This window comes from Microtus ochrogaster, chromosome 10, assembly GCF_000317375.1.
Source record: "Microtus ochrogaster isolate Prairie Vole_2 chromosome 10, MicOch1.0, whole genome shotgun sequence".
Classification (NCBI taxonomy): domain Eukaryota; kingdom Metazoa; phylum Chordata; class Mammalia; order Rodentia; family Cricetidae; genus Microtus; species Microtus ochrogaster.
The window spans coordinates 7,339,519-7,351,744 of NC_022016.1; the positions used below are offsets into that span (position 1 = coordinate 7,339,519).

The 12,226-nt window shown below is 50.7% G+C and overlaps 1 protein-coding gene across 2 annotated transcripts in view; it reads right to left on the minus strand.

Annotated features, from left to right (window-relative positions):
- Positions 1–88: 88 nt before the first annotated feature.
- Positions 89–12,226, minus strand: part of Col27a1 (collagen type XXVII alpha 1 chain) — a 118,580-nt gene continuing 106,442 nt past the window's right edge. The window contains exons 50-61 of one of the 2 annotated variants that reach the window (XM_026782238.1): positions 10,649–10,702; positions 10,197–10,259; positions 9,775–9,828; positions 9,605–9,640; positions 9,487–9,504; positions 9,159–9,194; positions 8,092–8,118; positions 6,515–6,580; positions 5,677–5,845; positions 4,713–4,822; positions 3,122–3,340; positions 89–1,833 (exon numbers count right to left, since the gene is read on the minus strand). In XM_026782238.1, the coding sequence (XP_026638039.1) occupies positions 1,687–1,833; positions 3,122–3,340; positions 4,713–4,822; positions 5,677–5,845; positions 6,515–6,580; positions 8,092–8,118; positions 9,159–9,194; positions 9,487–9,504; positions 9,605–9,640; positions 9,775–9,828; positions 10,197–10,259; positions 10,649–10,702 (999 nt within the window). In that variant the 3' untranslated portion in view covers positions 89–1,686. Of the gene's footprint in view, positions 1,834–3,121; positions 3,341–4,712; positions 4,823–5,676; positions 5,849–6,514; positions 6,581–8,091; positions 8,119–9,158; positions 9,195–9,486; positions 9,505–9,604; positions 9,641–9,774; positions 9,829–10,196; positions 10,260–10,648; positions 10,703–12,226 lie in introns of both variants that reach the window. The other variant, XM_013348212.2, reaches the window with a different exon arrangement.

Sequence of the window (12,226 nt, forward strand, 5' to 3'; positions counted from 1 at the left end):
GTCTGTGAGTGAAGAAGCTGTCTGTGAGTGAAGAAGCTGTCTGTGAGTGAAGAAGCACCAGACCACAGCCATCATTCCATTGCTCAGTTTTAAATATTTATTTAAGGTCCAGAAGGGAACTTGAGAAACAGAACCCACTAGGGGTTTGACCACACTGACATTTAGACAGAAACAAAAGGCCGGCAGTGAACACACATCAACGGACCGAGGGAAACACAGAAGGGGAACAGGAAGCAGCACTCCGATGGGGACCAGACAAAGCACATCTAGCCTGGGCGGGGTGGGAGGGGTTTACAGACTGTCTGGGGAGGGTGGGCGGGGGAGGTATTAAATAATGAAAAGCAAATCCAATTCCCCACAAGACACAACTTTAGAAACACACAAATAGACACTGTAACATCAACCTTCTATAAAAATAACTCCATAGTTAAAATAACTTCAAAATCCAACTGGGTCCCAACCTATGTAGGTTGCTGTTGTGGAGACCGACGAGGTGTTCGTCATCGGTCCTTCCTTCTCCACCCACATTGGCACTTAGGGGAAAGGACAGTGGGTCCCTACATAGCTGTGAGATGCTGAGAAAGCGGGAGGTTGGCTGCACTTGGAGTATGGACTCTTGGGAGGGAAGACCTTGGGTCTTCGGAGATGGCTTCGTATTTACATCCACCTTCAAGGTCAGCCCTAGCCGATATTCTTCCTCAGATCCAAGGACTCTTCTCCCAGGGCAGGTCTTCTAAAGGGAACTGAACCCTTCAGGAGCAAGGAGGACCGCTTTATCATCAGAATGCCTCCTCAAGAACAGAAGCAGAAATCTCTATACTTCTGGTTACTGGTAGGATTTTTTTTTTTGTTTTTCTTTTCTTTTTTCCTTTTTTTCTTTTTCCTTTGCTTCCTCCTCAGCAGATTACAGGGGTAGCAATAGTAACATTGTTAAATCCCCATTTGGAGGAGAGAGAGATTGTGGACAAGGTCCCACTAAAAACGTTTCTCCAAAGCCTGTGGTAACAAAAATAGTAGCACCTTCAGAATCTTAAATAAGGTTATTTTTTTCTTCGTAAAAAATCACATACATTACAAGAGACAATTGTGAGCACCAGCGATTTCACAGTGGGAGGTAGCATACAGCACCCCAGCCTGGGGGTCAATCTCTCCACACCCCCAGCTCTCTTGTTCTTCCTCACCTCTCCCAGGTGAAAAAATAGGAATACATCTTCTCTTTGTTTAAATAATATATATAGATAGATAGATTTCTTTCTTTTTCTCCTCTTTTTTTTTCATGTCTCCTTTCTAATATTGCACATCAAAAGCTCCCTAACAGGGACCAGCTGACAACATGCCGCACCCTTTCCTTGAGGTGGCATCAATGGGGGTGGGGCTCTTTGGGCAGAAAGTTGGGGAGGAAGGGGGTGTCTGCAGAACTGGGCAAGAGGCCATGGCTGGAGTAGGCTACAAGTTCTGCTTGCTCTGATTGGCTCTTTGGTTGGTTCTTGGGGCTAGGCTGAGATGGTGGTTCTCCAGGACAGCCTAGTACAGCCTGGTACCCTTTCTCAGTTCCTGCTGAGCAGATAACCTCTGGGGCCTGCACCAGGGTCCTAAGGCAGCATCCTGAATCTTCTGGAACTAACTGCCCCCAGCCTCTTCTCTCCCCACAAGACTTAGAGGAGCCTCTAGGTCAGAGGTCAGAGGTCAGAGGAAGCATGCAGGTCCGACTTCAAGGCGGTACTGCTTCCCTGATGAGACAGGTGGGAGGTTGTCCACGCTGACAATGGGCAGCTGCTGGGGGTCCTGAGTCCGGAAGGTGAACAGTGTCTGGTGCCAACGGCCATCATGGATCTGTAGGAAGATGACAAATGCATTTCTCATCCTTCTTTGTTTTGCAGAAACAATGACTTGTATGTGGCACATCTGGGCAAACATCTGGCTTGGTTGCTTCCATTTTTATTTCCATTTATCTTCTATCTATCTATCTATCTATCTATCTATCTATCTATCTATCTATCTATCTATCTATCTGTCTGTCCATCTGTCCGTCCGTCCATCCATCCATGTATTTATCTATGTATCTGTCATCTATCTATCTATCCATCTATCTATGTATCTATGTATATATCATCTATGTATCTATCCCTATTTGTATGTATATGTATCATCTATGTATGTATCTATGTATGTATGTATGTATCTATCCCTGTTTGTATGTATGTATGTATGTATGTATGTATGTATGTATGTACGTATGTATCTATCTATCTATGTATCCATCCATCTATCTTTGAGAAAGGGTCTCATAAACCCCATCCTTGTCTTAAACTCCTGTTTCTCCTGCCTCTACTTCCCCTTTCCTCCCCAAATCAGGTACTGGGATCATAAGTGTGAACCATTCCACCAACCTCAATTTTTAATGTTTTTTCTTTTGTTCTTATTAAGTAATAGTGTGTGGAGTTCACTGTGCTTTAATTTTGGGGCACATTCCTAGTTACTTCCCACAAACAGATTCTACAGGTGGACTCCAGATCCAAGGACAGCCCGTGATCTGGAGTCCGTCCTGGTCTCTGTTTACACAGAGCTGTTCTCCAGCGTCTTCTTCTCAGTAGCTTCATGCAGGTGCCACATCCTAATGACACCGAGGTTACTAGATTTACTTTACGAAAGTAGTTTTACCTTTGGACGACTTTCTCCCTCAACCCTTAAAGCACATAGTGTTTAAGACATTTGAAAGTGACCAAAACTGTTAAAAGAAAGAAAGCAGCCTGACCAGTGGAGGGAAGAGAATAGGTACTCTTTCAATGAGGCCTTTCCAAGATAACAAATGTTCTTAGCCTGGAGAACTCAGGTTCCCAGAGAGGTTAGCCTAGGGAGGGCAAGGCCCTGGGTTCATACATACGTGTGCACGCGTGTGCGTGCACGTGCGCACACACACACACACACACACACACGCACATAGGCACTCACACACAGAGGAACGCAAAGTCAATTTTAAAAATAAATCACTCTAATGAGATTACATGATGATATAAGAAGTATATACAATGTAGTATAAAATGATAAGACATACACACCAAACTAAACAATTTCTCTAGCGTCCCCACATCAAGGGACAATGAGGGGCTCCAAAAGTTACCTTGCAGCCATCCACAGACACCTCTGGCCTGAACTGACCCCCAGCTTCGAAGACCTGTCCATTCCAGGCACGGAAGCGCACAGCTTGTCTGGCAGAGGGGCGTCCCGGGCCTTCCTGCCACACTGTCAGGTTCAGGCAGTGGATCGTGATGTGCTGTGTCCCCTCAGAGCTGAGCAGGTGCAAGAAATTCATCTGGACCCGGCTGACAGCAAACTCCAGCTGTGGAGAGATGCAGGTGGGAAGCAAGCCTCAGAAGCCCCGCCTTTCTGGAAGGCACCAGGGTCAGCCCTTTCCTGGCTAGTTTTTTCCTGCGTTATCTTTCCACTTGAAAGACAGGGAAACCAAGTTCCGTGTGAGCTGATCCTGTAGCCCAGTGGCTGTTCAAGCCCAGAACCAGAGGTCTGAGAATCTTGCTGTGGTTTGTTTTCTCTTCTCTCAGGTAGGTGAGCTAAGGGTTCAGCCGGGTTCAGAGGCTGGCAAGGATTTTGCCCAAGCTGAGTGTGGAGGAAATATAAGGGGCCATAAAGAATTTAGTCTATAAAGGACTCAAGAGCTACCAGAGCTGTGGTGTGGGGCTACGGGAAGGTGGGGCTTGGTGGAAGGCAGTTAGTTCACTGAGGGCAAACCCTTCAAGAGGATATTTTGCTTCCGCCGGCTGGGAAGTAAGTAGCTCTTCTCTCCTATGTATAGTCCGTACCTCAGCCCCAAGGCAAAAGAGCTAAGCAATCTGTAGGAGACAAAGAAACCTCTTTTCCTTCCAGTTGTATCTGAATTTTGTTACAGAGACACAAAGCTAATTAGTCTCGCTGTTCCTGCTGGAGAGGACACCTCTGCTGGGCCCCTCTGTGGCCAATGCAGAGCGACACCATGTGGTCCCCAAAACCTCCAAGTGGTCCTGCTGGACTGGGAGCTTCAGCTGCAGGGATAGTGGTGAGTCTGACCTCTCCACACCTTGCTTGGGGTCTGGCTATGTCAGGAAGCCAGCAGACTTGTTGAGTGGACGCAGCACCATCTCAGTGTGGGGAGGTGCCTCAGAGAGTCACTGGATACAAAAGTCTGGGGCTCCCTGCCTCCCCTGCAGCCAGAGCACACCCCTACCCTTACCCCACATGGACAGCCTTGTACAGCAGACAAACAAGCCATGGAAGGTCATCCTAGCCCCTCAGCTGCTGCCTGCCTGCTTTACTGTAGAGTCACCTGGTCCCACCCCAGAATGCCTAGCCCAGGGACAGATGTGGTGTGCAGGCACTGAACAGGAGTTACAGGGTATGCATGCAAGACCGACGCATGCCCCTGGGTATGCATGCAAGACCGACGCATGCCCCTGGCAGTCAGTGCATGACTCTCCCGGACTACAGACTATATTCCAAGCGGAGCTCTTCAGCATTGAGACCCCAAGTGTGTGAGAACACGGCAGTGTGAAAGGGTTTCTTAATCACACATTAGAACTACACACACCCAACTTCTAAGTGAGGAAACTATGACTCAAGAGGGGATGGCTATCCCACAGCCCTTCAGGAAGTCAAGCAGGGCTCGGGGCAGGGACTGGCAAGATGGGCAGAACCTGGTGGGAATGGGGAGCAGATGGTACCTTGGAGGCCGTGATGGGCTTCAGACACGTCTGTCCACCATGTGTAAAGTTACAGGAGACTTCAATGGTGTCAGAGGAGCAGCCGAGGTTGGGGTCCACCCAGTAGGTCCCTGCAGCAGAGCAGGACAGGGACATGTGTATCAGAAGGAGACTGGAGGGGTTTCTGTAGGACCTGTGCCTGTGGCTCACGGGGCTGCCATGGGGTGGGAAGTTAAGGGGCAGAGCAGACAGACACAGAATTTCTCAAGGCACAGGCAGGGAAGGATGCCTTCTAGATAGAGCTGACAAATGTGGAGTCCCATGCTCTGGAAACACGCCCTGGGCTTCTGCTGGGATGTATTTACTTTATAGAGCAGACAGCTAGGCTATCAGCCCCTCTAGCTTCTTCAAGGCTCAGGCTTCCTCCCGACCTGCCCAGGGACCTGGCGCTCTGGCTACATCTGACTCCCTCCATCTGCCCTTCTGCCTGCATCTGGCATCCTTGCTGGGTTTCCTGGCTGCCAAGAGCTCAGCAGCAGAGGAAGGGGCGCCCCAACATCTACTTCTAGCTCTGCACCGCTGTGCACACCCTAACTCAACAGCTGAGGTCAAATGAGGTTAGATGCTGAGAATCCCTGCTCAAGCAGGAAGCCCCTGGGGTTCTCTCAGCCCTTGGAGGGTTTTTTGCTTTGTTTTGCCTTTCAAAGTCCTTATCTCTGTGCTCTGAATGGTCCCAGCTTGTGACACTAAGGGGTCCATATGGCTCCTTCTCTTTACTAAGCCCTCAAAGCCTGAACCATAGGCCAGGCACCAAAGCTTGGAAGTTGCTTGCTGAGTGAATAAAGGATGCTGTGTGTCTATCTCTGCGAGGACAGAACTTGGCTGAGCTATGCCAGTGCCAACACCCTGGGGCCCGAGCGCCTCCTGAATTTGTGCCACCACAACACAGGCAGGAAGCCTCTGCTCATCCCACAGACACTCTTACCGTCTGCCACCCTCTGCTCACAGTCCAGGAGGTCCCGGCAGACCCGGGCTGGATTCTCCTTGGTGCCCAAGGGTGTCTTAATGCTCTGGATGAGGTTGCTGAGGTAGTGTAAAGTTTTGAAGATCTCTCCTCCCTGGTCCAGCACCAGCTGCTCTGGATAGCTGTACCCCTGCTATGGAGAAGCAGGACCATTGGCTCATTTTGTCCTGGCCTTGTCCAATGTCCCAGACACATCACTCTAAAGTTCTCACTGTCTGGGGGACCCGGCGACCTCCCAGTTCCTGGCTAGGTTAGACTGACTACCACTCCATATCACAAATAAGGAGAGGGGGAGGGTCAGGGACATAATGAAGCAGGGACAAGGGCTGCTTTCTTGTCCCAGGCCTATGAGCCCAGCAGTGTTGGTAGGAGGTCTGAGCTAGAGGAATGAGCTCCCCACCATGAGAAAAAAGCAAGGCTGCAAAATGGGCTTTGATATTGGCTGGAACACCTGAGACCATATCAGCCTGGAACTGTGGGTCAGAGCTGACCAGGCTGTGTCTCAGCAGCACCCTGAGGCTCTCTTGCTTCTGGGTGACCCCTGGGTGACCCTAGGAAGCTGCTTTAGGCTATGGTCCAGGAAAGCATCTGTCTCTCACTCAGGGCAGATGCACACTAGATGTGAGAGGCTTCCAAGACATGAAAAGGCGCGGTGTCTGCATCTGGCCTGGCTGTGGTTTCCATCTGAGCGAGACTGAGAGGCATCACTATGACACTTGGTGTCAGCCATGGGGACAACATCCACCTCCACGACATCTCCCAGGATAGGAGGTCATGTGAGCAGAAGTTCTGGCAGTACCTCTGGTCTGATTGCTCCACGAGCATCCATCCACGTCTGGAAAGCTCTCCCAAGGTCATCTTGCTGCTATACAAGGACAATAAAAGATATGTATCCTGTCCCCCTCCCAGGGGAAGCCAGATTTATAAAGTAGAGCCAGGGGAGCATTGCACACATGTCCCCACCCCACAGTCTTGACAAGGCACACATCCTCTGCTGAGCCCTCCTTCCCTTGCAGAGTCAATGCTGAAAATGCCACTCCCTCCCACCAAGTCCTCCAATGGATCCTCAGGGCGCTCTTGGTATTAGCTTCAACTCTTCAACATGGTTAAAAGCCCCATGTGGTACTGTGATCTTCATCCTTGTCTCCCTCCACAGTGAACTAGAACCAGACACACACAGCTCTTCTGCCTAGCCCCAGGACCTTTGTACATCTTCCCACTGCCCAGGGACGTCTTCCCTGTCTCCAACACAGTATCTACCCGGTTTTCCCAGAGAGGACACTGAGCTCCACCAATGGTGTGTTTTTAATTGCTGTGACTAGGTAAGGGATATTTCTGTATCTCAAGGCTAGAAGCAGGAAATGCTGCTAGCCCAGCTCAGGCATGCAACCCAGTGAGCTGGCAGTTGTCAGCAGTGCTCTGGTGTTTCCGCCTCCAGATTGCTGAGACCCATCTTCCACATCTCCACGGACCCATGGTTCTGATTATATTGCTCTTGTGTGTGTCTGGCCTCAACCTTGGCACCCAGATGGGTTGAGCACAGCTATAGGCTTACCAAGAGCATGGCAAGGGGGCTGGGGCTGGGGCTGGGGCTGGGGTCCAGAGCAGGGCTGTTGGGGGATTCCCAGCCCTCAACGTTCCCACTGATGGTCCAACCTTAGTTCCCTGGTCTGGAAGATGAGTCCCTGATAAAACATTCTCCGGGAACTACTAAAAGCATTTCTAATACTGCCTGGCATCCGACGAGTGGCATAGTTCAGCCAATAGCGCTATAGAGCTAGCTCCCCTTTTCCGTGTCTAGGAAGGAAAGGGTCTTTGTCTAGCTCTTCTTCCTGCCTGTCCTTCTGATGAAGACAAGGATGATACAGGCAAGTGCTTTGTGTGTACGGCAGCACCAAGGGAGGAATGGGTAGAAGCTGGGATGTGAAGAACAGGGACTCTGAGCATCTAGTAGCCCCAGGGTTCCTTCTCCATGTTATGCCCTGGAGATGCTGTCAGGGTCTGAGCCAATGCTCACTGGAGTAGGGACATCATGGGGTCTAACTGGTCTCCAGGCTGGAAGAGTTGAGCTGGGATGGTGTTGCTGTGTAACCAGAGAACAAAAGGAGCCCAATGCAGCCTCGTGCCTGACCCTCTAGACACGCAGTATAAGGAGGAGAAAGCCCCACATCAACCTTCATCTGTAAAGGACAGACAGCCCCGGGGACTGGCGCTAGAGCAGCCCCTTGCTCACAGCTGGGACATGGATGGCCTCTTGCTCAGGGCTCCAGTGCAAAGGTACAGCCACTGTGGCCAGAGAAGGCTCAGCAGCTTCTTCTCCCCTGCCCACCCTACAGCCTTTACCCTAGGAGTCAAAAAGAATGGTTGGTAACTTACAAACTGGACCGGATGCCAAGGAGGACCCTGGAAAAGAAGGTGCAGGGTCAGGATTTGACAGGAACTTGTGTTGGAGGCTCAGGTCGCTGGAGACCGGAGGGGCTATCTAGCAGGAGGACGCTTGCTAGACCACAAGCCTGTGGGATTAGCTGTTTCTTTGGTTTGGATCACTTAGAGGGAGAGGCCAAGTGGACCTCAGGAAGAGTCATCAGGCCCCTCCCCAGGGGAGATAATGAGTTGTAAAGACTGGGGTGTATGTTGGGGGTGGGGCAGACTCTCCTGTCAAGCTCCAGGGACACAGATTTTAGGAACCATCACCTATGTCAGGGAGCTTCTCAGTGATGCAGCTGCCTTTGAGCCGCGGATGGTCCCTAAGTCCCCAGTAAGTACACTGGCACACTAAGCTAGACCTTGGTGGGTGAGTTTCTTTGTTCTGTTGATGTCCTGTCTAAATGCTGGTTCACATTTCCCCAGGAAAAGTCACACAACTGGTCTCCACTGGGTCTGCACTATGCTCTCCACAAGTCTGTAGGCCTCAGGAAGCACACAAGGCCCATGCAGCTTTGGGGCTGGACATTGTCATCAAAATCTTGGTCTAAGCCGGGCGATGGTGGCGCACGCCTTTAATCCCAGCACTCGGGAGGCAGAGGCAGGTGGATCTCTGTGAGTTCGAGACCAGCCTGGTCTACAGAGCTAGTTCCAGGACAGGCTCCAAAGCCACAGAGAAACCCTGTCTCGAAAAAACAAAAACAAACAAAAAAAATCTTGGTCTAGGGGCTGGAGAGAGGGCTCAGAAGAGCACTTGCTGTTCTTACAGAGGGCCTGGATTTGCTTCCCAGCTCTTGTGGCCATCTATAACTCCAGTACCAGGGCATCTAACCCCCTCTTCTGACTTTCAAAGACACTAGACATGTGCACAGTGCCCTTAATGCATGTAAGCCAACATTCACAGGCATAAAATAGAAACAAATCAATACTGCGAAACAAGCAAAAGCAACCCTGGTCTCCCTCAAAGGAACCTGCCTCCTGCCCTGGGAATCCAAAAGGCTCAGCATGAAGCTACCTACCGGTGGACCCGGCCGCCCCCTTGGACCAGGAGGACCCTGTGGAAGAAGGAGACAGGAGACAGTTGGCACTGGAGAGTCCCTTACCCAGGCTGGCCTCTGTCCCACCCAGACTCAGGGATGATGTTACCTTGGGACAGAAGGATACAAAGGGGAGAGAGGGAGGGAGGGAGGGAAGGAGGGAAGGAGGGAAGGAGGGAGGGAGGGAGGCAGAGACAGACAGAGTGACAGACAGAGAGAGGGAAACACTTAAGAGTGCCACCATGGAAAGGAGGTCCTGGGAGCCTCCACCTCTGTCACCAGTTCCAAATCCTCACACCAACCTAAGTACCTTTGGGCCTTGCAGTCCCTGAAGACAGAATTGAGGGAGAGACAGTTAGGAGTCATGGGCTGAGCAGCGGGTCACCTCCCACTGCCCCACTGCACTGTCTGCCAGGCTGAACACTCACCCAGTCCCCTCGGCTGCCTCTGTCACCTTTGGGACCCTGCAACAAATCATATGAGTTAGGGCTCAGAGAGAAGTCCTACTGCCCATATGGGGAAATTGAGGCTCAGACTAGCTCATGAAAATGCTTGAACCTACAACGCAGGAGACCCTGCAGCCTCCCCCAGCACATACCGGGAGTCCAGAAGGTCCTAGCATTCCGGGGGGCCCAATGAGACCTTCCTTTCCCTAAAGGAGAGAGAGGCTATGAGTCCTCGGTCTGGGCCTGGGGAACAGAGTGACAGAGGAGGGTGGCGGCTGAGTGTCCCACGGGAATGAGAAGGATACCCCATTCAAGCAGGGCTGGGCCATGCATCTTCTGAGCATTCCTGCATGCTGGGGCGGGCACAAAGGATGGGGGCAGTGGCAGCGGTGTGTGCAGCGGTGTGTGGTCTGCTCACAGGGACATGGCGAGCAAAGGCAAGAAGCTGGCAACAGCTGCAGGTAGGGAGGGCTCGAAGGGCAAAGGAGCAGGAAAACTTGTGTGTTCAACCAGCTGACACTGGCCTCAGGCCTGGGGTGTCTACCAAGATGAGACAGGGAGAAGAAAGACCTACCATCAAGCCAGGGGGCCCCCGAGGGCCTTGGATGCCTTTGAAGCCGAGGTCTCCAGGAGGGCCCTGTGAGAAGCAGAAAAGGGTGTGCCTGGGGAGTACCTAGGAGTCTTCTTACCCCTGAGTTCTGGCTGCTCTGTGCCTTTTTTATTTTAACTGAGAGGCCCTGGAAAGAATAGTAAAGGCCCCTGATTCCTAGACAGGAGCCAGCTGTGTGCCAGCAGGGGGCGGTGCGGTGTGTGTCTCAGGTCTTAATTTCTGCAATAGTCTTTGCCTGTTCTTTCTTGTTCACAGACTGGGAAAGCAAGGTTTTAATCGACTCGTGCCAGAGGCACCGAGTTGCTAGGATGAATACACTTCCACGTTCTGGCTGGCACTGTGAGGGCTAAGTGCAGACCCAGGAGTGAATGCACAGATGGATGAGCACTGTAGACACCGTGAGAGGTGCACTGTACCTTGGGTCCAAAGAGGCCAGCCACTCCCGGGAAGCCCATCTCGCCAGAGTCACCCTGTGCAGAGAGCAAGACAAGATGGTGTGAGTGGAGCCAGGACAAGGTGCTGCCAGTCACCCGTCAAGAGGTGGAGTGGACAGGCGTCTGTGCCCTCTTCCAGAGGAGCAGGCAGAACCTAGCTCTGAGTCCCACAGTGACGATCTATACTCGGGAGCTCCTGTCTGTCTCCTGCCCACCCAAATGCACAGTCTCCCAACAGAAACCCTCCACTACAGCTGCACAGGAAATCACTTTGTACAACACACTTCACTCCTTCCTTTTTGATGTGAATGCCTTTATTTACTTTTCTTGTCGCATTGCACCGGCTCAGTCTGAGGCACAACACTGGCAGAAGTGGTGATGTGCTTCTGCCCGTGGAAGAAAGCCTCAGCCACCACCACGTGTAGTAATTCTAAGATGTGCTTGGTGCCGGGTATCAAGTTGAGAGTTCCCTTTACACCTAGTTTACTGGGGTTCCCACCCCATCCCTAATCAGAAATAAACTTACCATCTTCTCTAATGCTTTTCTGCACCTACAGACAATAAGTGGCTTTTTTTTTCCAGTTTGATGAGTTAGTTTAGTATGAATTATACACCACCCTTTCCTTCCTGTGGCTCTCACGTGGCCTTGACGCATCTTCCTTTTTATACAGTCTTAGTCTTAACTATTTTGATAACACTTCACTGAAAATTTCTCTATGAGCTACACTGGTCTTTTGGGTTATTAAATGTCTTTGACATGTTTTCATATGAAAATAATAATGACTTCTCCGACTGGCTTCTGGGGTTTATGCAGAGTTGGTAATATCACTCCCTCGGGTGCTCAGCAGGACCACCAGGGAAGCCGTCTGGGTGCAGCTTCTCTGTGAGGAGCTTTCTAAACTACAGGCTCACACTCGTTCAGAGGCGCAGGGCAGGGCAGAATGGCCGCTCCTTTGCCATCTCTCATCCTGACATTAGTTTTTTATATAAACATACATATTCTGCTTGTTTTGTCTTGAGAAATTTGGCTAGACATATATGAACTTTATTGATCTTGAAAATCCAATTTTCTATTTATGATCTTCATAATTTGCTTTCTATTGCTTCTATTATTTCTATTCTTCTTAGAGTCTTGGGTGGGCTCCAATGCCAGCACTGATTTAAGTTGCTACCAACACTCCTGAGTATAGTCTGGGCAGTATCCCACCAATTTTGGTATAGTGTGTTCTTATTTCACTTGATCCAGAATGCTAATTTACCTTCTGGCTTCTCTTTTAACTTATGGATCATTTAGATACCTACTTAGTTTCCAGCTAGGTAGGGCACAGGGAAACAGTGTTGTGCAGGAAGAACACTGTGCCCGGAGCCCACAGAGCCATGTTCTATGCATGATCCTGATGCCCATGCTGAATGGGCCACTAAAATGTTTTATTCTAGCCCCACGACACCTCCTTCCTGCACGCCATCGAAAAGAACACCACTGAGCGCTCGAAGAGTGCATGACTCTGACTTTGGCATCACGTATGAGTACACAGGTAGCTTCTAGGCCTGTGAGCGCAC